The sequence below is a fragment of the Piliocolobus tephrosceles genome, chromosome 8 (assembly GCF_002776525.5).
Source record: "Piliocolobus tephrosceles isolate RC106 chromosome 8, ASM277652v3, whole genome shotgun sequence".
Classification (NCBI taxonomy): Eukaryota; Metazoa; Chordata; class Mammalia; order Primates; family Cercopithecidae; genus Piliocolobus; species Piliocolobus tephrosceles.
The window spans coordinates 45184457-45212427 of NC_045441.1; the positions used below are offsets into that span (position 1 = coordinate 45184457).

Sequence of the window (27971 nt, forward strand, 5' to 3'; positions counted from 1 at the left end):
CGCCCAGGCTGGAGCACAGTGGCTGGATCTCAGCTCACTGCAAGCTCCGCCTCCCGGTTTCACGCCATTCTCCTGCCTCAGCCTCCCGAGTAGCTGGGACTACAGGCGCCCGCCACCTCGCCCGGCTAGTTTTTTGTGTTTTTTTAGTAGAGACGGGGTTTCACCGTGTTAGCCAGGATGGTCTAAATCTCTTGGCCTCGCGATCCGCCCGTCTCGGCCTCCCAAAGTGCTAGGATTACAGGCTTGAGCCACCGCGCCCGGCCCCGTAGAAATTCTTTTAATAATCATTTTTAAATATCTCTCTGGAATCACTTTTAGTCATTTGCTGAGGGAACGTAACAGTAATTATCTTAATTCATGTTTTTCTTTTATTTTTTCAGATTAATTCATACTGTACATTTCTGAAATTGAAGTATGCACAGCTTCAATTCCATGCAGGGAGGATGCAATAGGAGAGAATATCCTGGGCACATCTTTTTGGAGAATCAGTTTTACTACAAGATTTGTAAGAAACAAATTTATTTCCAAGGTAAGAAATTAAAACTCTAAAACAAGGCTAGAAAGTCATCTGCCTTTAATAACCCCTAGTCATCTGTGCCTGATATGTGAGACATTCTCCAAGATAAATCTCTCAAAGATAACCTATTTTTCATCATTATAAATAGTAAAAGTTAGAAATCATAGAAAGTCAATTGAAAGCCCTGCCCTGCCAGTTTCTTAAATCACAATATGGCCTTGGTATGATATTACTTGGATTTTCTTTCTGGGATTTGTTGACTGCTTGGATATAAAAATGTAGGGTTTTCACCAATTTTTGCAAGTTTTAAGCTATCAGTTGTTACTTTTACACCCCATTTAATTTTTCTGTCCCTTCACTCTTTCTGGGACACAGTCTTCTCACAGATTGGTAAGACTGTTCATTTTCTTCAAACTTTTTGTACTTTTTTTTTCAGATTGAATAATTTCTATTGTTCTTTTTCTAATCTATGAATCAACCTAAAAGTACTATTTAAAAATTTCATTATCTTTCTATTTGGTTCTTTTTAACAATGTGCATTTCTCTACAGAGATTCCACATGTATTTACTCATTATAAGAATTTTTTTTCTTCACCCATGAGTATAGTTTTAATGGCTGCTCTCAAATACTTGACTGCTGATAACATCTTGGACATTTTGGGGATAGCTTCTTATGCCTATGTTTTATCTTGTGTATGGATTACATTTTTGTGTTTCTTCTTATGTCTCTTAAATTTTAAAATTGTATTTTAAAAACTATAAATAATATTTACAGAGACTGGATCCTGTTGTATTCCTTTGAAGAGTGTTGTTATTTTTTGAAGAGGGAGTTAATTTGGCTGGATTCAAATTCAAATACCTGTCTCCCTTTCAGTGGGCACAGCTAAAATTATCATTCAGTTCTTATTCCCACATATATCATATGTATGATATATAGATGTGTGTTTCTATATAACAATATATGACATTGTATCCAGATTTTACCATTATTGGTAAGAGTAGTGTTCGACAAGCTACTCCACTATTACTGAAAGCCAAAACCTCAATTTTATATTCTTTTTGGATTTTACATAAATTACATTATATAGTATGTATATTTTTACATCTCCTTCTTTTGTATATCATATTTGTAATCTTCATCAATGCTGCTGTAGATATGTAAGCACTGAGATTACAGGCATGAGCCAACATGCTCAGCTTAAAATATTTTAGGAGGCTAAGGTGGGAGGATCACTTGTGGCTGGGAATTTTAAACCAGCCTGGGCAATAGAGTGAGACCCTCTCTCTACAAAAAAATTAAAAATTAGCCAGGCATGGTGGCATGTGCCTGTCATTCCAGCTACTCAGAAGGCTGAGGCAGAAAGATCAGTTGCGCCCAGGAGTTCAAGGCTGCAGGAAGCAATAATTGCACTCCTGCACTCCAGTCTGGGTAACAGACCAAGACTCTGTCTCTTAAAAAATAATATAAAAATTTAAAATAATTTTATACATTATGTTAAAATACACACAAAATTAACTGTTTTAACCATTTTAAAGGTTTCAGTTGAGATGAATTAAGTACACTCATTATTTTGCTACCATCATTTCCATATATAAAAAGCATTTTCCATTTTTTGAAACTGAAACTATACCCATTGAACAACAACTCCTTGTTATTCTCTCCCAGGCCCTGGGAAACACTCTCCTACTTTGTGATTCTATTGAATTTAACTAGTCTTAAGCTCCACACATGAGAGGGATCATATAGTAAAGAAATCATGAGGAAAAACGATAAAATATATCACATGCTTATTAATTTTCAATAAAAACACCAACAGAGATCAGTAGTACCTGGTGATTATAAATAAATAGATAAATGGGAAAAAGGAATTGGCAGTGTGCATTATATTCATGACAATGGGGCCTCAAGTACTACAGCAGTGCGTCCTCTGTCCCAGTCACAGGGCTGGTCAGTGGTGGAGCTGGGAGCTCAGTGTAGCTGTCTGACACCCGGATCCCATGTCTAACCCAAATGTCACTGAGCCCGAAGGCACTTTGCTCCTGCTGGTCCAGGCACTCAGTGTCCCCTAACATTCATCATGGCATGTTCTTCATGGCCTTGAGGGTGGTATTGCTGGCCTACTGGGATAAGCGATCCAGCTGGCAGGACAGATTGTAGCTACAAGACATAGAGGCAGATGTGAGGCCTGCCTCTATGTAGGAGCCACACCCCTAGTCTCCTTCCCAGTGCCTGCCCAGCTGGAGTGCTGGGCCCCAGGGGTCACCATGCAGCAGGGCCTGACACTGACCAGGGAGCCATGGCCACAGGCTCTTGGCAGGTGGCCCAAAATAAATATTCTCCATGCCCTCTGTCGATCTGCTAGACCCTCACCTCTCAGTCTCACTGAGCCACTCCATTAACTGGAGGCAGACCCAAAATTGCTCCATAGGCTGAAGGTGATAATTGTCTACAGCCAGCTGAAACAGCTGCATCTCATGGAGAACTTTGATCTCCTGCAGCTAAAGGGAGGGACAAGTGGAAGATGTGGATAGGAGGATCCAGGAGACAGGGGCTTATGAGATTTCAGGGGACAGGCCTTGAATGGACACTCAAAAGTGAGTACTCATCCCCATCACCACCCAACAGCACAGGGTATTGCCTCCATCCTGGGCACATTTTCCAGTTATCTGGTGATGACAGACCCTGCCAGAAAGGATTATATGGATGGGAGTGAGCCTGGGATGGGCAGGGTTGGAACCAGGATCCTGAGGCTTGGGAGAAGAGAATCCAGGACACACCCTTAGATCTCAGCACTTGGCAAACTCCTCTCATGAGAGTCTCACGGCTGCCTCTGTGAGCTGAGGCATCAGGCCCCTCTTCCCTATGAATGTTGAAGACTCCACATCAGCTGCCAGTTCCTGTTCCCTGAGTGATGAAGCTGCAGAGCTACTTGCTCGCAAAGCTCAGTGAGGTTTGGCCTGAGCTGGACTCAGACTCTCCCTCAGGTGGTGCCAATGGAAGGAGAGTAAACGTCCTACTAATGGGGACTGGGTGAAAGATGTTGAAGGGACCTTGTGGGAAAGAGAGGGAACAGGGGCTGGTTTCTGTGGCTCTTCCCTTAAGGGCCTCTTCCTGTTCTCTAATGCCATGCAGCCCCAACCTGTTTTCAGAGTTGGATACAGATAGCCCCTCCTCCAGGAACTGGTTTTTGATTTCAGTCCCCTACTCACACCCTCCACTATGATGGGTCTCTTCCTCTGTGTGTCAAATCTTTTCAGTAAATCTAAGACGCAGAGGATGGAATCTAAATCTGAGATTGCACAGGCTCCATCCTCTGCATCTTAGATTTATTGAAAAGGTTAAGTCAGGCACAGTGGCTCATGCCTGTAATCCCAGCACTTTGGGAGGCCAAGGTGGGTGGATCACTTGAGGTCAGGAGTTCGAGACCAACCTAACATGGTGAAACCCAAAAATATGAAAAATTAGCCAGGTGTGGTGGCTCATGCCTGTAATCCCAGCTACTCAGGTGGCTGAGGCAGGAGAATTGCTTGAACCTGGGAGGAGGAAGTTGCGGTGAGCAGAGATCATGCCACTGCACTCCAGCCTGGGCAACAGTGAGACTCTATATCAAAAAAAAAAAAAAATGTATAAACACAGAGTATCCTCCCCAAGGGCATCTCTGACTTTTACCTCCCCACTCTCCCCTAATGTTGCCCCAGCTGCTCACCTTCCTTTTCTTTCTGGGTGTTACATTTTCCTGGAAGTCAGCCAGTGTTCATCAGAAAGGTCCCTTGGACCCTGACTAGGTCCCCTCCCCACATTCTTCATACTGCATTACTGCCAGGGCCACCAGGGTCAGGGGATGTGCACAAAGCAGGACTTGGGTCTGCATCAGGTTCTGAGGTTCAAAGGGGACAATGGGAGCTGAGGCTCAGAGACCTCCCACCCCAACTCTCTTTGATGACAGACATAAAAACTGAGGGCTTCCATTAAAAAAGTGCTCAGCCAGGCCAGGCGCGGTGGCTCACACCTGTAATCTCAGCACTTTGGGGGGCCGAGGCCGGTGGATCACAGGGTCAGGAGTTTAAGACCAGCCTGGCCAAGATAGTGAAACCCCGTCTCTACTGAAAATACAAAAAAATAGCTGGGAGTGGTGGTGGGCGCCTGTAATCCCAGCTACTCAGGAGGCTGAGGCAGAGAATTGCTTGAACCTGGGAGGCAGAGTTTGCAGTGAGCCAAGATTATGCTACTGCATTCCAGCCTGGGTGACAGAGCAAGGCTCCATCTCAAAAAAAAAAAAAAAAAGAAAAGAAAAGAAAAGGGCTCAGCCATATACGAGCTGCCTGCCCTTGGAGAGGCCTAAGTTTACTATCTTTCCATTGGCGCCATCTGAGGGAGAGTCTGAGTCCAGCTCAGGCCAAACCTCACTGAGCTTTGCAAGCAGGCAGCTCTGCAGCTTCACCACTCAGGGAACAGGGACTGGCAGCTGATGTGGAGTCTTCAACACTCATAGGGAAGAGGGGCCTGATGCCTCAGCTCACAGAGGCAGCCGTGAGACTCTCATGAGAGGAGTTTGCCAAGTGCTGAGATCTAAGGGTGTAGTCCTAGACTCTCTTCTCCCAAGCCTCAGGATCCTGGTTCCAACCCTGCCCATCCTAGGCTCACTCCCATCCATATAATCCTTTCTGGCAGGGTCTACCATCACTAGACAACTGGAAAATGTGCCCAGGATGGAGGCAATACCCTGTGCCGTTGGGTAGTGATGGGGATGAGTATCCACTTTTGGGTGTCCATTCAAGGCCTGTCCCTGAAATCTCATAAGCCCCTGTCTCCTGGACTCTCCTATCCACATCTTTTACTTGAAAAAGCCAAAGACACACAGCTGCCTCTCCCTAGCTCTCTCCCCTCTTCCTAGCTGGCCTCCAAAAACATGAAGCACTCCCTTGTTAACTCTGTGGTGAGATTTTAACAAGTCACAATGTTATGTGGTCCCTAGCCCCACCATTTCCCAAATCCACTCAGCCCAGCTCTTCCAGGCCTTTACTCTGATTTCTTATAGAGGCATTTCAGGGACTGTTGCCACAGGAGGAAAGGGCTGGGAGAGAAAGGCCCCTTGCTCTTTTAATGTGGAGGCCTCCAGCTGGGAGGGAGGAGCTCTCCCCTCTAACTCCTTGGAGCTCCTCCTCATCACAGGGACACTGCCTTTTTGCTGCTTTAGCCTCATCTGGGCTCTCTGTGTTTTCTTCTCCAGAGTGGCCAACTTGGGTGTCTTCACATGCCAGGGTCAAGGACAAGGTCAGTGAACTATGCTCCCTTCAACCAGTTATGCCCAGTTACACTGACCTGGTACCCTGGATAGCTGGTGTGAGTAAGCTGGTCCAGTGCTCCTGCCACCTCCAGTAAGCTCTGATTCTAGATTCACTCCCTGCTCCAACACTCACTGTGTGTGAAACCTTGGGCATGCAGCCAGGCCTCCCTGAGACTGTTTCTCAACTTGAAAGTATGATAGGAACCACACCTACCTCACTGGGCCTCCTGAGGACTCAGTTATACGTAGCCGTCACCATTGTTATCATCATCTCTCTCGGGAAGAGCCAGGCACAAGCACTCTCAACTTTCTTTTCTCCTTTGAAGCTCATCATTACCCTGTGAGGCTCACCATCCCTACCTTTTTTAGATAAGAAAACAGAGGCCCAAAGAGGGCAGTGACTTGCCCCGGGCCCTACAGAAGAGGTCGGCCCCTCCCCACACCTGGAGGCCCTGTCCTAGCTGACTTTACCCCACAGCCCAGCACTATCCCTGACTAGGATCCGATCTTGGTTCACTGTGCTTTTTTAGGTCCTCAGGCAGGCTCAGCTTTGGTGGAAAAGAGGGTGTTTTGGGAGGCCTGGGTGAGTGGCACCTCTAACCAATCTGCCAGGCCCTCAACTCTCAGTCTCACTGAGCCACTCCATTAATTGGAAGCAGACCCAAAATTGCTTCACAGACTGAAGGTGATAATTGTCTGCAACCAGCTGGTGCAGCTGCATCTTCTGGAGGAGTTTGATCTCCTGCAGCTAAAGGGAAAGACAGGGTGCTGAGACAGGGCCTGCATTATATACATAACTATAATTCAGAATGTAATATATACACACACACGTAAATATAATCAGAAAGTGCATATAATCTTATATGCAAGGTTAAATACAAATGTCTCTCAGGCAGGGCCAGGACCCCAGCACACGGAGGAATCTGCCTGAAAAAGGTGCAGGGAAAAACCTGTCACTCCTGCCTCATTCAGCCCAGTGTCTGATTACATCATCTGTCACTCAGGGTTTAAATGGGTGGGGCCTGGAGCCCTAGCCAATCAGTGGTGCTAGCGTGAAATTGTCCAATCAGGTGCGCAGCTACAGACGAAGAGGCGGCCTCTTCAATATGGCGGGGCCTTTGTCTCCTACCTCCCGGGCTCTGAGCCCAGTTCCCGTCTCCACTGTTCCATCGCCTCCGCTCCTGGAGCTCCTCGGTGACTCTACCGTAGCTTCTGTTATCCCGTGATCTGCAGGTACTGGGAGATCCATAGGGAGGACGGCGGAACATCCGGAGGCTGGGAAATGGTGAGTGCGTGGAGTGGGTGTCCCGAGAATGGGGAAGAGGGTGTTTGAATCCGGCCGGAACCGGCTGCGGTTGTATCTCGGCCTTCTCGCGGTCGGCTCTGGAGTTTTCAGCCCCGAGTCCCCGCGGGCACAGCTCAGTCCTCATTTCCCTCCATCGCAGATGAGGGGCTGAGCCAGCAGCCAAAACCGTACGTCTTGTTTTGTCCATAAGCTCGAATTTCTCCCCAGTTCAGGGCCCTTTCTGGGCAGCTCTGTGTCGCAACCTCGAGTCTCCCTCCTCCAGATTGTGCGGGGATGATGGGAGCGTCATAAGACGAGAATCCTCATTTAGAGTCTGGAGTTCCTCCGTGGAAGAAGCAGTGGGCCTTGGGGCCCCTAGTCCCTTCTTTCTCCTTTTAAAAATAAAATTGTGGCCTCTTTTTTTTTCGAGACAGTGCCTCACTATGTTGCCCAGGCTAAAGTGCATTTCTTCTCACTGCAGCCTCCACCTCTCGGGCTCAGCTGATCCACTCACCCCAGTCCCCCAAGCAGCTAGGACTAGACGGGTGCGCCACCACGCCTGTTTTTGTTTTTTGTTTTTCGTTTTTGTAGAGACGGGTTTTTGCCATGTTGCTCAGGCTGGTCTCGAACTCCTGAGCTCAGGTCTCAGGTGATCCGCCCGCCTCGGGCCTCCTAAAGCGCCGGGATTACATACATGAGCTACCGCCCTAGCCTAAATTTGAGGCAACTTTAGGATATAGTTTGGGTGTGTTTTCCAGCCCAAATCTCCTATTTAAATGTAATCCCCCATGTTGGAGGTGGGGCCTGGTGGAAGGATTATGGGCGCGGATTTCTCAGGAATAGTTTAGCACCATTCTTCTTGGTATTGTCCTCCCAATAGTGAGTGAGTTCCCTGAAGTTCATCATTTAAAAGTGTACAGCACCCCACCTTGCCTCCTTTTCAAGCTCTTGCTTCACCTTCCTCCGTGATTTTAAGCTTCTTGGGTGGGGCCTCCCCAGACAGACGCTGGTGTTACGCTTTCTATACAGCCTGTAGAACCATGAGCCAATTAATCCTCTTATAAGTTGCCCAGTCTGAGGTATTTACAGTAATGCCGGAAGCGATTAATACAAACAGTTTATTTGCACAAACAGCAATTTATGAATCAGAGAACACCCAGCTATGATTTGTTGTTTGGGGGCTCAAAGGAGGGTCTTGGAACAAAAGGCCTTTTTTTTTTTTTTAAGAGGTATGAGGAAGCAAACCAGATACAATATTTGATTGGTTCCAGTTACGTATTGCATTTGCAGCCCTCGGGTGGAAATGTCCTGGTTATGTAATTAGCTTTTTATTGGCAGCTTGTGGTTGGTTAAGCCTAAGGTTTTTTTTTTGTTGTTGTTTTTCCTCAAAGTTAGTAATTTACAAAAAATTCCTTTGACGTAGTTAGGTTTCCTTAGGCAGAATCCCAGGGCGCCATGGCCACTTCAGCCTCATTGCTAGCTATGTAATTATTTTAATGCTCCACAGGGTCGTTGGTTTTCTCTGCATTTTTCAAATGTTTGGCAAGCAGGGTCTCAAATCTAAAACTGTTCTGCCAGCCTAACTGTTCTAGGGACTGTAGAAAATTCTACATTTCCAATTTCTTTCCTCGTTCCCAAATGCCAACTATCCCTCTCCAAATGACATTATGAACTATCAGTTCTTTATTTAATTTTAAAACGGATGTGGCATTTTAGTTGTTTATTTTTGTTTAACGGAGCCGTGGGTGGCTCTTTTTAATATATTCGTCTGTTTGTTAATGTTTCACAGAACAGAAAAGCAAAGAGTAATCACCTGACACTCTGCGCATCTCCTCTCATCTTCTCTAGGCACCCGCTCCTTCCCAGAATGTCTTTGGAAAACTTTGCAGGGTCGTGTATCCTCAACCACTCTCCTGTATTTTCCTGGTTCCAAATATTACAACTTTTTGGGGATGATCCAAGACACCCACAAGGACCATGTCTCTTGGAGTGTCTAGCAAACACTAGCCCTTGGGTCATCTCCTTTCACAGAAGAGCCGGAGGTATTGGGTGGAGCCTCTCAGAGTGCTGAGGACAGTTTCCTGATTTACCCTTCCTCTAAAAAGCTAACTGCTTTAACATTAAGATTTTTTCCCTCTCAACCCCAGTTTTCTTTTCTTGCAGACACGTTGGTGGTCAACCAATCAGGTGCTGGTATTGAGGGGAAAAGGCACAAACGCATCTTGCCCTCTGGTTTCTCTCAGACTTGTGAAGGAGAATAACTGTCCCAAAGTACAGGAAAGATCCACCCTAGTGAGGGAGTGTATAAATTTGCAAAGCAAAATACACATCCGCCACACAGTGTCTTTTGGGAAAGTGATGATGAAATACTTTAGTGAGCAGAATGGGGGTGGGGAGAATCTCTCAAGTGATTGACACGTGAGTCTAATACATCTATGTTCCAGTCAGCACTACTTCTCCCCGTGTTTGTCGCCTTGAATATATATGTTCACTCACTTCAACTTCAGTTTTTCATTAATTGTATAATGGATTTTATCATTAGAGCTTGAAAGATTAAAAAAAAATGTTTTCCAAGAGAAAAGAGGTGGATTTAGAAAAAAATAGTTTATATTCCATTGGTTAAAAATTCTCATTTACCTTTTATATTTCGCACAGTGGGTGTAGTAAGATTCTGAGGTCTGTTCTATTTGGCATGATTTCAAACAGAATCCCAGGGCTTAGCTTTGGGAATGCTACCTGGGAAAAGACATAGAGGAAATGTCTCTCTCATGATGCCTACAGAAAAATAAATACATATCTACAAGAAAATGTAGTAGATTAACACGTAAATTACAAAACATTCATGAAGACATCAGTTTCTGTCTTGTGCACAGTGGAGAATTTGTGACAGTGGCCAACTCATTTTTAACAAAAATTTCTGCTTCATAGGAAGTATTTATGTGTATACAATAAAAAGGTACTTCCTACCATACATACGTATCTTTGCTCAGGTAATATATATAATCTAAAGCAATATGATTGTCTAGTATAATCACATTGTCTAGTATAATAGTAGCCAGTGAATCTGTAGTGTTTTTTTTTTTTTTTGAGCTGCAATGGATGTAACAGTTTTATCAGTAATTTTTTCTAAGCTTATAAAAATATTTTTAATCATATGTTCATGGGAGGTGACTACCTCACCAAGGCAAAAAACATTTTTTCCAATAAAATGAATGAAGCTGTTTTTTGAAAGCCAGGCAGATAATTAGCAGATTTTTTTCAAATAGAATCTTAATCTAAAACAGATTGGTGGCCATGCCTGTGGAAAAGTTAGAGAGAATTTGTCCAGTGCTGGTTTTTTTCAGAGCTATGTATAGAGAGAGCAGTGACCAGATATTTTAAAAGACATTACCCTTCAATTTAGTGGCACAGGTACTGGCCAAGAAAATGTGATAGGGTTCCTTCCAACAAATTTGCAGTAAATTTTTTTCTTCATAAAAAGTGAAAATCAAATTTTATTTTTATATTATTAATATTAAAGCTAATTTTAGGAAAGCATTATAAACAGATGTATTCAATCTCAATCAGCTTTGACCGTGCAAAATAAGATTTCTATAAACCTTTTTTTTTGTTTGTTTGTTTGTTTTTTGTTTTTTTTTTTTGAGGCGGAGTCTCGCTCTGTCGCCCGGACTGGGGTGCAGTGGCCGGATCTCAGCTCACTGCAAGCTCTGCCTCCCGGGTTTATGCCATTCTCCTGCCTCAGCCTCCGGAGTAGCTGGGACTACAGGCGCCCGCCACCTCGCCCGGCTAGTTTTTGTATTTTTAGTAGAGACGGGGTTTCACCGTGTTAGCCAGGATGGTCTCGATCTCCTGACCTCGTGATCCGCCCGTCTCGGCCTCCCAAAGTGCTGGGATTACAGGCTTGAGCCACCGTCTATAAACCTTTTATAACCCCTTAAAATTTTATTTTTCTCTTTCTCCAGCTTTCTATATCCATTAAGTTTACCTCATTTTCTTTATCTTTTTTCTTTCAATTTTACATATTTTTTAAATAACCTCTAAACTCAGCAAAATTGCCTTTTCTTTAAGAAAACTACATCCTCACGTCTGTTTCTAAAATATTTTTTTCATCAAGAAACACATTTTATTTTCTTTGTACTCTGTATGTAAAGTTGTTTCTCTCCTTAACAATAGTTTTAGTTATTATATCTTAGGCAGAATTTTAATTTTTAATAATCTTAATTTATAGTGAAAGCCTGAGAAGTAAGCAATTTTAACTATTAGTCGTGTACTAAAATTTTATAAATATATATTTTATACTTTTTAGAAACATAGGATTTTAAATGGAAACTTTTTTTTTTTTTTTTTTTTTTTTTTGAGACGGAGTCTTGCTCTGTCGTCCGGGCTGGAGTGCAGTGGCCGGATCTCAGCTCACTGCAAGCTCCGCTTCCCGGGTTCCCGCCATTCTCCTGCCTCAGCCTCCCGAATAGCTGGGACTACAGACGCCCGCTACCTCGCCCGGCTAGTTTTTTGTATTTTTTAGTAGAGACGGGGTTTCACCGTGTTAGCCAGGATGGTCTCGATCTCCTGACCTCGTGATCCGCCCGTCTCGGCCTCCCAAAGTGCTGGGATTACAGGCTTGAGCCACCGCGCCCGGCTGGAAACATTTTTATTGTGGAATGGGACATACTAACAGATTTTAAACTTATATTTAAAAATTAGTATCTTAGCATTTTATCTTACTTGGGGATAATTTAGATGTTTAATGAATAGCCATCATTTAATGTAACTTAACAACAGTCTGCGAGTGTAGTTTCCATAAAGATTTGAGAAACTAAACACATTACAAAACAATTAGTAGTGTAAGTTTATAAACTTTTGTCCCATTTACATGTTTTACTTATTTATTCTTAACAATTATTTTTGTAAAATTTCATGAAACAGACTAATCTACTCATCTAAAGTTAAACTTCCTATTATCCATTTTTATATTATCATGTTGGGCAAGCATCATAAAAGCAATAAACTTAAATATATACATATTTTGCTGAGAGGTCAGAAGACATTGTTTTTTATTAAACCAACAATGTTAAACTAGTCATTTACCAAAAGATTTACTCAGTTCACATATTCTTGAAAAATATTGGGCTTATTTTTTAATTCATGAGCAGTTATCTTTAAGTTAATTCAGTACCGTGTAGATAATATACAAAGACATTTATAGACATATATATACATGTAGACACAACATATAACTTACTCATGTTTCTATCTAAAAGCCCCAGAGAGGGAGTTCATTGTAAAAGGTAGTAGAACTTCAGACCTCAAAAGAACCTGTTTACCCACAACTCTGGGGGCTACATGAAGAAAAACAGAGGTACCCTGCCAAAAAGCAGAAGCCTATGGTGCTTTATCTGTGCTCTTCAAGGGGTCTCAGGCTGCTAGAAGTTTCCTTTAGTTGTCCCCTATAGTGACAAAAGGTTTTAAGTGGAACATGAGACACATAGAAGGAAATGGAAGAATTAATTCCAGAGGAGACAGTTTGAGAAGATTTTGTTTTCCAAAAAGCCAGTAAAGTTCATTATCCTTGGCAAAAATCATGTCGGCAAGAGAAGAAACAAGCACATAGAGATACTAGTTTAGGGAGAGAGAAATTCAGCTAACTAAAGACCTTATATAGGAAAACCGTAGGCCTCAAATACGTGTGCGTATGTATGTGTGTGTGTGTGTACATATATATATAGCCTGTCAATTTTAAATAAATGGACTTTTGACTGTAAAGCATTTAAATTTTTTAAAATTATTCTCATGCCTCAGCCTCCCAAGTAGCTGGGATTACAGGTGCCCGCCACCACACCTGGCTAATTTTTTGTATTTTTAGTAGAGGTGGGGTTTCACCATGTTGGCCAGGCTGGTCACAAACTCCTGACCTCGTGATCCACCTGCCTTGGCCTCCCAAAGTGCTGGGATTGCAGGTGTGAGCCACCGTGCTCAGACAAAAACATTTCTTTACTTGTCTTTTTCTTTCTAAAATTTACATCAAGAAGGAATTTTGGAAATGGGGCATTTTTGTTTCCTGGAGGACTAGGGTAATCACTATTCAAAGCTGTTTCTCTTTGAAATTTTTCAGTAGTTTTCTTTTTTCCAAACCACAGTATATGGTTTTATTTAGTTCCAGAGAGAAGACTAAACAAACAAAACAACAAAAGTTTCTATTACACTCTAAATATAAACTGAAATTTTAAATTAAAGGCATACCTGAAGTAGTGACTAAAAACCAACACAAACATTCATGAGGCCAAATCCAAGAAATCCTGTATGACTATAAAACTTCAAAATAACAAAAAAATTGTAGCTCTTCTATAATCAAAACTTATCCTAAGAACAGCTTACTGCAAATGGGTTGAAATCTATATTTTCAGGCCACATTTTTTAGTATCTCAGCTTTTCAGCTTACCATCTACCTGCAAAGGCCAGACACAAGATTTTAAGAAATGGTTGGTAAAACAGGAGAACAAAAGCTGTCTATGGGAGTTGACAAGTTTGCAAATGTGGACTCTGGAAGGTCAAGAGCAAAAATCAAATAATAAAAACAAATACATTAGTATTTAATTATTATGTATGTAATGTTTTTGCCTAAGCTAGAGATAATTCATTGAGAAATAAAATTTTGAGGTTTGGTCTAAAAATACTTTTTTTTTTTTTTTCTAATTTGATCTCAGCTAGAATGCGGTTTGCTAATTCTCTGGATGTTAACATTTCAGATCCATGGTAAGATTTACATCTCCGAGAGACTGAGAAAAGACTGGAGAAAGTTAAAATATGTATTGTAAATCCTGCAGCAAAGTCAAACAGGCAGTTTGAACATGTAAAAGGTTTTTTTTTTTTTTCTTTGAGGAAGTGAAAGAGCCCTCTTAAAATGTACTTTGAAATCTCTTATTAGAATTTAGCCAGGCAAAACAGAAAGAAGGCCTTTCATTAAATTTCATTCTAAAAGCTGCCTTTTCCAATTGCACATGGAAATATATTAATTTAGAAATGTCAAAAGACCTTCATTTTTCTCATTGCATTTTGGGGTCATCTGAAGTCATGTCGGTCCATTTACTCAGGAATTTGCAAGATGAAGGTATAGGTATAGGTATTATACATAAGTTCAGCTTATGTTTCTAAGGGATGTTACCTAGAAGGAAAAGCATGGTTTTGATGATCAGTTTTCCATAATTTAGAAACTTTTCAAAGGTGATCATGGCCAGAGCAGTGTGCCAGGTCTAAGTGTGCTGTGTAGGAGCATCACTCCTCCAGGTGTCACCCAAGAGTTGCTGATTATAGTGCTGGGTGAGCAATGCTTATGTTTACCTTCCAGCTTAGTTACAAGTTTCTGCAGGTGTTTTTCTTTTGGGAAGACCCTGTGAGACTGGTACACATCATTGAAAATCATCCTAACACCTCTACGAAGTCTCAAGTTGCCTAGAGCATCCAAATGAGTCAGATAGAGAAATTGCCTTTTCTCTTTGGGATGAGAGAATTCACTCCCATGTACCTTTTGGTTTGAAGGTCCCAAAAAGTCAAGTTCAAATTAGAAGCAATAGAAAACAGCTGTGTTTTTAAAAGCATGTTACCTAATTTAGAACAAAAGAAGTAAAACCACCAGGGCTAGACTGCCAATATTATGACCCAGATTTTCTATTTTGAGACAGAAGCAGAGAAAGCAGTTTAAAAAATTGAAATTAAAAATCTAACTTTAATCAAAAATGGAAATCTTTTTTCTAGAAAGTGAGGGTTGAAAAGAACAGCTCAAGCAAAGTCTTGACCTCACGAAATAGTAGGGAGATCTGAAATCAGGAGGGTTCACCCCTTACACTCAATGATGTACTGGGAGCTGGATGTAAGGGCTTCTCATTGGCTAGTTTCTGAGTTCAAGAGGGATGTTGGATGGTTGGGGGTGTCCCTCAGAATCTTGCTCACAGCACCACAAATGTCAATCTAAAGAAAGAAGCAGGGGCAATAAAAAATAAAATTTTAAAGAATTTACTTGAGCCAAGGTGTGGACAGCTGCCTGGAAGACTTAGATGCATGTTACCTAAGATATGAACTTTGGCCTTTTTAATACGGTTTATAAAGTAAAAAGCAGAATAAATAGTTGGCCATTGTCAGGAATTCTTGTTAGTTTGCAGAAATAACATTGATTAATGATAAGCTATATGTTGTTGAACTACAGTCTATGAATTATGGCATAATAGTTAGGTTAATTTATAGCCACTCATGCCATCAATAAGTCTAGATTTCACATAGCAAGTAGCTTCAAGAAATAATTATTTAGCTTAGGATGTAGATGGGGAGTGGTATGGTTTGGCTGTGTCCCCACCCACATCTCATCTTGAATTCCCGCGTGTTGTAGGAGAGACCTGGTGGGAGGTAATTGAATCATGGGGACAAGTCTTTCCCTTGCTGTTCTCCAGATGGTGAATATGTCTCATATCTGATGGTGTTTCATAAACAGGAGTTCCCCTGCACAAGTTCTTGTTTTTTTGTTTTGTTTTTTGTTTTTGTTTTTTTGCCTACTGCCATCCACATAAGATATGACTTGTTCCTTCTTGCCTTCCACCATGATTGTGAGGCCTCCTCAGCCAGATGCCCAGGCAGAAATTTGCTGCAGGGTTGTGACCCTCACGGAGAACCTCTGTTAGAGCAGTGCGGAAGGGAAGCCTAGTGGCGCTGTGAGAAGAAGGCCACCATCCTCCAGATCCCAGAATGGTAGATCCATTGACAGCTTGCACCATCCACCTGGAAAAGCTGCAGACCTCAATGCTAGCCCATGAAAGCAGCCAGGAGGGGGGCTATACCCTGCAAAGCCATAGGGCAGAGATGCCCAAGGCCACTGAAGCTCACCTCTTGTATCAGTGTGACCTGGATGTGAGACATGAAGTCAAAGGTGATAATTTTGGAGCTTTAAGATTTGACTGCCCTGCTGGATTTTGGACTTGCATGGGACCTGTAGCCCTTTTGTTTGGCCAATTTCTCCCTTTTGGAGTGGTTGTATTTACCCGGTGCCTTTACCCCCATTGTATCTAGGAAGTAACTAACTTGCTTTTTGATTTTACAAGCTCATAGACAGAAGGGACTTGCCTTGTCTTGGATGAGACTTTGAACTGTGGACTTTTGAGTTAATGCTGAAATGAGTTGAGACTCTGGAGACTGTTGGGAAAACATGATAGATTATGAAATGTGAAGATACGAGATTTGGGAGGGGCGAAAGACAGAATGATATTGTTTGGCTGTGTCCCCACCCAAATCTCATCTGGAATTCCCACATGTTGTAGGAGGGACCCTGTAGGAGGTAATTGAATCATGGGGGCAAGTATTTCCCATGCTGTTCTCTTGATAACGAATAAGTCTCATGAGATCAGATAGTTTTTAAAGAGAAGTTCCCTTGCACACATTTCTTTTTTGTTTCGCCTGCCGCCTTCCACGTAAGATGTGACTTGTTCCTCCTTGCATTTTGCCATGATCGTGAGGTCTTCCCAGCCATATGGAACTGTAAGTCCAATTAAACCTTTTTCTTTTGTAAATTGCCCAGTCTCAGGTGTGTCTTCATCAGCAGCATGGAAACAGACTAATACAGGGAGTGGGTAGGACATGACTGCTTCCTCATTTTTATGCCTCTGGGCCTAATAATTTAGAGGTTGCTGACATTAATCAGATAAAAAAGTTGTATCTAATTTCTCATTGTTAATAGATTATGTGTATCCAGCACAGGGGTGGAAGCAATAGGGGGAGAAGGCTGTCCTGGAACACACACCTGGGCATAAATACATGAGCTGCCCAGCTTTGTGGAGGAGGCACAGATGTACAGCAGGATTTAGTATATGCAGAGACTCTCTCAGTAAGTAGCTGTTTTGGGCTGTTTTGGACTTGCAAGGAAAGCCATGCCCTGGATGCAAGGGTAGTCTTCCCTCAATGCTCACCCATGTCTGAAAGCACACCTCAGTTTCTGGTTGGTCTATGTATGCAGTGACAGAAAAACTTATCTTCAGGTTTGTCTTCAAAAGGAGAGAAAGACAAGATTGCTTAGAACTTCAGGACTTCAACCTGCTGGGGTAGATAGAGACCAATATATGTTTCTTACTACAATCACATTCTCACACTGACACAGCCCTTTATAATATGCTATGACCAAGGCTCCATACAGGCACACAGAGGTCTCTCTTCCTCCATCTTAAAAGCTGCTGAGGCCGGGCGCAGTTGCTCAAGCCTGTAATCCCAGCACTTTGGGAGGCCGAGACGGGCGGATCACAAGGTCAGGAGATCAAGACCATCCTGGCTAACTCGGTGAAACCCTGTCTCTACTAAAAAAATACAAAAAAAACTAGCCGGGCGAGGTGACGGGCGCCTGTAGTCCCAGCTACTCGGGAGGCTGAGGCAGGAGAATGGCGTGAACCCGAAAGGCGGAGCTTGCAGTGAGCCACTGCACTCCAGTTTGGGCGACAGAGCAAGACTCTGTCTCAAAAAAAAAAAAAAAAAAAAAAGCTGCTGAATGTTCTGATAAGATGGTGGCATGAGGCTATTTACCCTGTACCCTATAAATAAACATAGCTGCTCTGTCTGTTATTTTGCTATGATAAGTAAAGTCACAGGGAATAACCTCAGAAATATTTCTTTAACGTTTGTAAAGCTCTGTTAACATGGTATAGTCACAGAACTGAGTTAGCAGGGTTCAAAGTTAATGCTTTGGTATTTTGTATATTCTCTTCTAATTGGATTGCATGAGAGTGTTTTTTACATCACTGCATATTGTGGAATTTTTTACAACTGAGAGGTAAAAATAGGTATCTCTCTGTAGTCTTAGTGTACATTTCTATTTCTATATTATTTTCAAATTTATGAGCCAACTGCCTTTATTCATCAACTTTTTGTCTATTATGTTAAATACCTAAAATTGTGTTAAAATTGGTATCTCTAGGATGTTACAAAACTTTTTAGCTTATTTTTGTGTCTTTTAAGGTCTTTTAAGATTGTACTTTTATGTTTTACATACCTCTTTAAAATTTTCTCCTAGATGTATTTATTGTAGCTTTGATAATGTCATCTTCCCCCCTCATATTTGTTAAATTTTCATTGATTTTCTATATTAAAATTATCAAAAATAATATTGTAGAATATGCATAACATAAAATATATCATTGTAAGCCATTATTAAGTGTACATAGGCCAGGCGTGATGGCTCATGCCTGTAATCCCAACACTTTGGGAGGCCCAGGCGAGTGGATCACCAGGTCAGGAGTTTGAGACCAGCCTGGCCAATACGGTGAAACCCTATCTCTACTAAAAACTACAAAAAGAATTAGCCAGGCATGGTGGCACGTGCCTGTAATCCCAGCTACTCAGGTGGCTGAGGCAGGAGAATCTCTTGAACCTGGGAGGCGGAGGGTTGCAGTAAGCCGAGATTGCACCACTGCCCTCCAGCCTGGGTGACAGAGTAAGACTCTGTCTCAAAAAAAAAAAAAAAACAAGTGTACATAAAGTGACAATAAAGTACATTCACACTGTTTTGCAACCATACCCACCATTCATGTTCATAGTTCTTTTTGTCTTGCAAAGTTAAAACTCAGTGTTAATTTCCCATTCTCCACTGTCATAACCACCATTCTGCTTTCCTTCTCTATGAATTCTGCCATTCTCAATAAATTATGTAAGTGGAGTCATACAGTATTTGTTCCTTTGGAATTGGCTTGTTTCAGTTAGCATAATGTCCTCAAGGTTCAGCATGTGTAAAATTTATTTTTCTCTTTAAGGATTAATATTTCATTGCATGTAAGTAACACATTTTGTTTATTCATTGCTGAAGACGTGGGCTGCTTCCAGCTTTTGGCCATTGTGAGTAGTGCTGCCATAAACACAAGCATACAAATATTTCTTCAATGCCCTGCTTTTAATTCTTTTGGATATATATTTAGTAATGAAATAGCTGGATCATATAATTCTGTGTTCTAAACATTTTACATTTTATGTTTGTTTGTTCGTTTTTCAAGAAATATCCACATTGTTTTTTATAGTGGCTACACCACTTTACATTTGCACCAGGAGTTAAAAATCATTTTAATTTCTCCCTCTTCTTTTTACCGCTTGTTCTTTTAGGGATTTTGCTGTTGTTTTTCATATAATAGCCATTCTCATGTGTGTGTGAAGTGGTATCTCAATATGATAGAACATTGATTTTTATATTTATTTTATAAACAGGTTTATTTTTTATGCTGCCACTATGCTAAATCTTGATATTTGTTGACTCTCTTGGGTTTCTAGGTATTTGTATCATTACAAATAGAAATTGTGTTTTTATTTTTTTCCTTTGGGAATCATGTTTGATAAGGCCAGGCACTGTTCTAAGAAGTGTTAAGATAGTAACTCGTGACATCAAAATACAGTGTGAACAGTAGTGAAGATATAGACATTTCTAAAATTACGGCTGAGAATGTGACAAAAGACGTCTAATAGAGAAGAAAGTTGGCTTTAAAAAGGGCCTGAAACTTATTCCCACAATTAAAAAGTCAACTTTTATAAGTTACACAGCCTCTTTGTGTCTCACAGCTTTCGTTTGTGAAATAGAAATAACAGATTACTTATTTTATTGTTGAGTATGTTAAGAGACAGAAGTAATATCCTGACTTGAAAATTAAAATATTTATTAGTGTAATTAACTGAAATAACAGTAATAAGAATATGTCAGTTATTGGAATAGTTTAGATAATAATTTAGTAGGACCATCAGCATTTTAATTCTATAAAAAATGTACATCTTTCTGTTTACTCTTTACAAAACTACTTAGTCACTCTCTGTTACTTACTAAAACTTCCTAATTCTTAGTAAGGCCTTTCTAGGGCCACCTAAAATAAACAAACAGAAAGATACTATTCATAATAGCAAAGACATGGAATTAACCCAAATTGCTTTCAAAAGTAGACTGGATAAAGAAAATGTGGTAGATATATACCATGAAATGCTATGCAGGCATAAGAAGGAAAAAGATCATGTCCTTGACAGGGACATGGATGGAGCTGGAAGCTGCTATTCTCAGCAAACTAACACAGGAACAGAAAACCAAACACTGCATCCTCTCATACTAATAAGTGGAAGTGAACGATGAGAACTTGGACACATTAGGGGAACAACATACCCTGGGGCCTGTAACGGGATGGGGAGAGAGTCAGGAAGAACAGCTAATGGGTGCTGAGCTTAATACCTGGATGATAGAGTTTGATCTGTGCAGCAAAGTACCATGACACACACGTATGTAACAAACCTGTACATCCTGCATATGTACCCCGAAACTTAAAAGTTGATTTATTTATTTGTTTATTTATTTTATTTATTTATTTTTTTTTTGAGACAGAGTCTCACTCTGTCGCCCAGGCTAGAGTGCAGTGGCGCGATCTCGGCTCACTGCAAGCTCTGCCTCCCGGGTTCACGCCATTCTCCTGCCTCAGCCTCCCGAGTAGCTGGGACTACAGGCGCCCGCCACCACGCCCGGCTAATTTATTTTTTGTATTTTTAGTAGAGACAGGGTTTCACAGTGGTCTAGATCTCCTATCCTCCTAATCCGCCCGCCTCAGCCTCCCAAAGTGCTGGGATTACAAGCATGAGCCACCATGCCCGGCCAAAAGTTGATTTTTTAAAAAAAGCAAAAAACTAAATACCTAAAAGCAGGGGTATTTGTGGTACAAAAATTCATAGTAAACACATACACACAAACTATTTGAAAACAACATAATCTTATCTCTTAATGCAGTTATATTCTGCTTTGGTACTTATATATTATAAAATATAGATTAATGGCATCATTGCCAAAGGCTTCCATCTATTTCTACCACATATCCATTGTTGCTGATTTGTTCTTTTTTTTTTTAATTCGTTCATTTTCCAACAAAACTGTGATAAATATATCTTCATGCTCATGCTATAATAATTTCTGACAATATACCCTGAGTTACTCAAAAGGAAATGGAGTTGTTTTGCTGATGTTTTTGACACTTGGGTCCATCATCTACAACAAATAACATAAGAGGAACCAAGGACACGTGTATGTGTCAGGCAGGCCCTGGGCTGAAGGGAGGCTCCAGGTGTCTCAGAAAAGGGAGGTTCTGTTCTACTGCACACAGACTGTCACACTGTAAATTGTTCTGTGATTCCATGTTTCCCCCAAGGTCAACAGGAACTGAGGATACATAGGAAGTAAGTTATGAGGGCAGATTCCTTCTCCATTTAGCTACCAGTATGAGATTCTGCCCCCCCACCCCCGACACATGCACACTATGTAATATGTAATAATGTGCTCACACACCTCTTAGGACCAATCTCCATGCTCACAAATTGCATCTACATTTTCTTTGCCCTAGAGTTTTCAGCCAAATACAGGTGCCTAGAGGACTTTACACTTATCCCTGTCCCCAGATCCTAAATCTGTGGCTATGATCTGCTCCATCCAGTCAACTGGGCTTCTGAGTCACCTGATCATAGTCTCTTCTAGCTGCATAGACACAGAAATAAGCCAGAGCCTAACCGTTTCTGAGTCACTATCTGTAGCACAAATTAGTCTTTTCCCTAACTCTGGACTGTCCCCTGCCCATAGGTCCTGTGAAACTAAATAATTCAAAATTTAAGCTGTTTGATACTCTAAATTATTCCAGGCCTTAAATGAATGTAAATACAAGATCTGGGTAATGTGACAGGCAGCTGTAACAAGGCAGCTCTCACCTTTGTTTTTCTGTTTATGGATTACACCTACGTCTACATCTGCATTCTTTTGTCAGGTGTTGTAAATGGCTGAAGTGCCCCATGGAAGACCTCTTTCCCCTTCACTGTTGACTTTCATTGTAGATTAACCTCCCTCTTACCTATGGCTATTGCACTGTCTTAAGATGAAATGTTAAAATACACTCTTAGGTTGAAAAGGAGAGAAAAACCAGTTGTAAAAAAAAAAAAAGTTGGAAAAATACACTGTAACCGATTAATTTTTTGCAAATCTTAAACCAGGCTTGTATAGAAAACGTTGTCATCTTGTTCAGTTTCTTTGTTTTTTGCCTGTAGAAATAAGAACTTAACTTTCAGCTATGAAGCACTCATCTTGTTTCACTAGAGCTATTGTCTCCTGGGTGACTGTTTCTCGCTTTTCACTTGAATAAACTCTAAAATTGGATTTTGAGGCTTTGTTGATTATTAAGATTATTTCACATTAACAGTTCTTCATAGCATCTTTCTTCTGCCTTTACTTCCTGACTAAACCCTCTTTCATGTGAAAAATTATACCCAATACCACTCCTTGGGTACCTGATTCAGATGCCTACTGGAAATCAGATGTCCATGAATTCAAGGTCATGGCCTTAGACTTGGCTGTTGTAAGGGCAAATACAAATTAGAAATACCAGACTTAATTATCCAACTTGAAGATAAGACATTTTGCTCTCCTTTTAAAAAATAATTTTAGAAAAATTTTATATGTAAATTTATTTTGTGTCTATTAAATATATGTACATCATTTAAATAGGTAAATAGGACTTTGTCAGTCTTCTAACTTAGAAATGTCTTTCTGTAGGATCTGGAAACCATTGCATTGAAATGTAAATGGTTTACCTTTCTGTTGGACGGTAGGTAAATTCATAAAATATTATGAAGTCAAGGAAAGCTTATTTTGCTTTTGAATATAGCCAATTTAAATTTTCATTGAATATACCCAATATACATATAGGCTTCTCAATTACCCGGTTAATTTAGGATGAACTATATATGACAAATTATGCTGTTAAGTCTTCTACTTAGACTAAATATGGTGATTTTTATTTCTGCTTTTGTAATCTCAGTAGATTGCCTATGATGGATATCACATTGTGGTTTAATTATGTAAAAAAAATAATAATTTTCTTTGTCTTCTACCATTTTAGAGTATCTCTGAGGTTGGAGATAATTTTGTTTTTAATTATGTTTCCCAAACACTGTACAGAATTACCAGACAGGATATAAACACAGGAGGTGTTCACAAGGCTTTGGTTCAGAGAAGCTTTTCTCTCTTTGGCTTGCCCCCAGATCTGCAGGCAGAATATTTATCTGCGTATTTTTAATACACAGTCCCTTCCAGAGCAGTTCAGCCAGATTTGTAGAAAAATAGCTTCACAGCATAGCAATCAACCATTCCAGCTCCATCTTTCAATGCACTTGGCACCTTCAGACCTGAAAGTAATTCCAACACCATGGGACCCTGAATCTCAAATCTTTAGCCAATGGGCTAACGTTTTGTAAATTTTACCTTTTCAGAAAACTAACTTTTCATTATGTTTCTTTTGAATTTTTGGTTTTATATTCATTTATGTCTGCCATAGTTTTTATTGTTTTCTTCTAATTTTGGGTTTGGTTTGCTCCTTTCTAGTTCTGTATGATACATCATTGGTTTATTTGGAGATTTTTTTAAACTGTTTTGATGTAGGCACTTACTGCTATAAACCTTCTTAGTACTTCTTTCATTGCATTCATAGTTTTGTTACGTTTTCATTTTCATTTGTTTCAAGAACATTTTAAATTTTTTTCTTAATTTCCTTATTGGCCCACTAGTCACTCAGGAGCATATTTTAATTTTTCTGTGTTTGTGTAGTTTCCAAAGTTTTTTCTGTTAGTGATTATTAGTTTTATTCTATTATTGTCAGAGAAAATACTTGATATAATCACATTTGGGGGGAGATTATTTTGAGAGTTATTTTGTGACCTAACTCATGGTCTATCCTTGAGAATAATTCAGGGGCTGAAGTGTAGCATTTGTATTCTGTAGCTTTTTGATGAAATGCTTTGTAAATGCCTATTAGGTCTATTTGGTTCATAGTGTAGATTAAGCTCAATGTTTATTTGTTGGTTTTACTATCTGGATGATCTATCTACTGCTGAAAGTGAGTTGTCGAAGTCTCTGTTGTATTGGAGTTGATCTCTCTCTCTCTTTAGCTCTAATATTTGCTTCATATATCTGAGTTCTCCAGTGTTAGTTGCATATAAATTTGCAGTTGTATTCTCTTGCTGAATTGGCCACTTTATTATAATAACTTTTGTTGTCTCTTTTTATAGTTTTTGTCTTGAAGTCTGTTTTATTTAACATAGCTATTCCTCTTTTTTGGTTTCCATTTGCATGGAATGTCTTTTTCTGTCCCTTTATTTTCAGTCTTTCTGTGCCTTCATAGGTGAAGTGTATGTCTTGTAAGAAATAAAGTGTCAGGTCTTGGGGTTTTTTTGTTTGTTTGTTTTAACCCATTTGGCCAATTTGTGTCTTTTGATTGGGGAGTTAATTTATATTTAGTGTTGTTATTAATAAATAAAGACTTACACCTGCCATTCTGTTATCTGATTTCTTGTTGTTTTGTGGTCTTTTCTCTCTCCTTTTCGCTCTCCCATTCATCCTGTCTTTCTTTTAGTAAAGATGATTTTTTCTAGTGGTATGTTTTAATTTTTTGATTTTATGTATGCGCGTCTATTACAGGTTTTTTTTTATTTGAGGTTACCATGAGGCTTGCAAATAACATCTTACAACCCATTATTTTAAACTGATGGCAACTTAACCCTTATTGTAAAAATGAACAAACAAGCAAAGAGAAAACTAATAAAAACTACAGTTTGTCTCCCAACTTTTTAACATTTTATTGTTTGTATTTATATCTTACACTCTCCATGTCTTAAACTTGTTGTGGTTAGTATTTTTAATAACTATAACTGCCTCAAAAGTAGAAATACGAGTTATGGCCTTAAGGAGGTAGAGAAAGAGTTATTATTTTTAATAATTACAAGTAGTTATAGACTAATCTTTCAGTTTTCTCAAAATATAAGTAGTTTTACACACCACATTTATAGTGCTAGAAAATTTTTTCTTTGTGTCCTTCATATACCAGTGAGTTTTGTACCAGATGTTTTCTTATTGATCATTAATGTCCTGTTTGTTTAGATTGAAGAACTACCTTTAGCATTTTTTGTGGGACAGGTCTGGGGGGTGTTAAAATCTCAGCTTGTTTGTCTTTTTTTTTTTTTTTTAATGGTAGAAGGATATTTTTGCTGGATGTATTCTAGGATGAAAGTTCTGGCCTGTAAGATTTCCACTGAAGAGTCCACTGTCAAACATATTGGTGCTTGTTTGAATGTTATTTGTTTCTTTTCTCTTGCTGCTTTTAGAATCCTTTATCTTTGACCTTTGAGAGTTTTATTAAAGATCTTCAGGTCGTCATACTTAAGTGAATTGTGGTTGGTATTCTATAACCTTCTTGTACTTGAATACTAATACTTTTTTTTTTTTTTTTTTTAGATATGGGAAGTTCTCCTTATCCCTTTGAATAAACATTCTACCCAGAACTTTTTCTCTACCTCCTCTTTAAGGCCGTATTTCTTGGAGTTGCCCTCTTGAGGCTTTTTTTTTTTTTTTTTTTTTTTTTTGTCTCATCTGACTGTATCTTTTCAAATAACCTGTGTTCACACTTACTAATTCTTTCTTCTGCTTGATCAGTTCTGCTGTTGACTCTAATGCATTCTTCAATGTCATTTGAATTTTCAGCACCAGAATTTTTGCTAGATTCTTCAAAATGATTTTAATCAATTTATTGGATCAGATTCTGAATTTTTTTTGTTGCTGTTGTTATTTTGAATTTTGCTGAGCGTTTTTGAATTTCCTGTCTGAAAGGTTACATATCTCTGTCTCTTAGGATTTGCACACTAGTGCCTTATTTAGCTCATTTAATGAGGTTGTGTTTTCCTGAATAGTCTTTGTGGATGTTCATTGATGTCTGGGCATTAATGAGTTAGGTATTTATTTTAGTTTTTGCATTCTGGGCTTTTTAATACCTGTCCTTCTTAGAAAGGCTTTCCAAGTATTCAAAGGGAATTGAGTGTTGTAATCTAAGTCTTTGATCATTGCAGTCATATCTGCATTAGGGGACACCCCAAACTGAATAACACGGTGATGCTTGCAGACTTGTAGAGGTACGACTTTGGTGGTCATAGGTAAGATCCAAGAGAGTCTGTGGGTTACCAGGCAGACTCTTTTTCTGTTTTTTTACATTCTGCCAAATAAATAGAATCTTTCTCTCTCTCCATGCTGAGCTGCCTGGAGCTGGGGTGGGTGTAACACAAGCACCCCTGTGGTCACCATCACTAAGACTACACTAAGTCAGACCCAAAGCCAGCACAGGACTGTGTCTCATATAAGGCCCACAGTGACCACTACCTAGCTGCTGCAGATATTCACTCAAGACCCAGTTTCTCTTCAGGAGGTGGTGAATCCAGTCAGTCTCATGTCCTTTCCCTCAGGGCAGTGAGCTCTGTTACCCACCCTGGGCTGGGGGTAGCAAAATGCCATTTGGTAGCGAGAACATGGAGTCAGAAACCTTAGGAATCTACTTGGTGCCCTATTCTGCTGTGGCTTTGCTGGCACTGAGGCCATGAGACAACATCCTTCCTACTCTTTTCTCTCCTTTCTCAAGCATAATAAACCACTCCCCATGACCACCACCACCCAGAGCCCACAGCAAGTATTTCCAGGCTACTGCTGATATCCACTGAAGACCTAAGGGATCTTCGGTCAGCTTGTGGTGAACTCTGCCCGGCCTGCTGCTTTTGCTTCAGGGAAGTGAGTTTTTTTCTGGCCTAGGGTAGTTCCAGAAATGTCATCCAGGAGCCAAGGCCTGAAATCAGAGACCTCAGGAGCTGTCTTGTTACAGCTACCCCACTATGGCTGAGCTGGTAATCAAGCTTCAAGACAAAGTCTCTTCTTCTTGCCTCTCTTTTCCTCAAGCAGGAGTCTCTCCACATGGCTGCCACAGCTTGGATTGCACTGCACTGGGTCTCACCCCCTGAAGGGATGCAGCAAGTACTACCTGGTTACTGCTGATGTTTATTCGTGGCCCAAGGGCTCTTTAGTCAGCAGGTGATGAATCCTGCCAGAACTGGTATCTTCCCTTCAAGGCAGTGTGTCCTCTTCTGGCCCAGGGTATGTCTAGAACTGTCACTCAGAAACTAAGTCCTAGAATGGGGGCCTCAGGGCTTTTCTGGTGCTGTATTCTACTATGGCTGAGATGATGTCCTAGTTGCAGGACAAAGTTTTTTTACTCTTCTCTCCCCTTTCCTCAAGTAGAAGGAAAGATTTTCTCCTGGAGCTGTGAACTGCGCTGCCTGTACCTGGGGTAACGGCAATGCAGGCACTTTCTTGGCCATCCCAGTTGACATCTCACAAGGTCACATGCACTTCAAGTTTTCTGGCTCTGAGCCTAGCAAAGCACCCAGTGGCTTAGACTGCCTTTCAGGTTTATTTAGAACCCCAGAGTGCTTTAGCCCATGGTGGTGGGGCTACCTGAAACTCAGGTTTTGATTACTGAAATGGACAATTCCTTTCTGACTAGGGCTAGTCTGAGTGCTTCCTCTGTAGGCTCTGGCTGAATTCTGCCCCATGCTGCTTTCTGCTGTTACAGGCAGCACTGAGTTTTACTGCAAACTCTCACAATCACTGCACTCTCCCTTCTGTAAGCACATGGATTTTCTCTCTGCCAGGCTGCACTGCCAGGGAATGGAGGAGGGCTCCTGTTGGCAATTAACGGCTTTCTTTTTTACCCTCTTCAGTGCCTCTTTGATGCTAAAACTAGGTCCTGTGATCACTCCCCAGAGGTTTTGCTCTTATGAAGATGCTTCTTATTGGGATAGTCATTCTATTTGGTGTTTTATCTGGGGGATGATTGCTGCAGGGTGTTTTTTAGTCATCTTGCTCCACTTCCCCTGCAGCCATGTTGTTTGAATTAAGTGCCACATGTGAGGCTAAGGTGAGCCCAGGGTCAACCATGAGTGCTTTCAGATACATTCACAAGAGGTGAGTTTAGCTTTAGTTCCAAATGAAGATCATAGA

General features: G+C 40.6%; 1 protein-coding gene across 3 annotated transcripts in view; it reads left to right on the forward strand.

Moving 5' to 3' along the window:
• LOC111529407 (zinc finger protein 736) overlaps window positions 1-27971 on the forward strand; it is a 57559-nt gene that overhangs the window by 1045 nt on the left and 28543 nt on the right. For 2 of the 3 annotated variants that reach the window (XM_031936022.1, XM_031936020.1), the window contains exons 2-4: window positions 381-529; window positions 5749-5792; window positions 6876-7090. In XM_031936022.1, coding sequence (XP_031791882.1) covers window positions 7088-7090 — 3 coding nt within the window. In that variant the 5' untranslated portion in view covers window positions 381-529; window positions 5749-5792; window positions 6876-7087. The remainder of the gene's footprint in view (window positions 1-380; window positions 530-5748; window positions 5793-6875; window positions 7091-27971) is intronic. The other variant, XM_031936021.1, reaches the window with a different exon arrangement.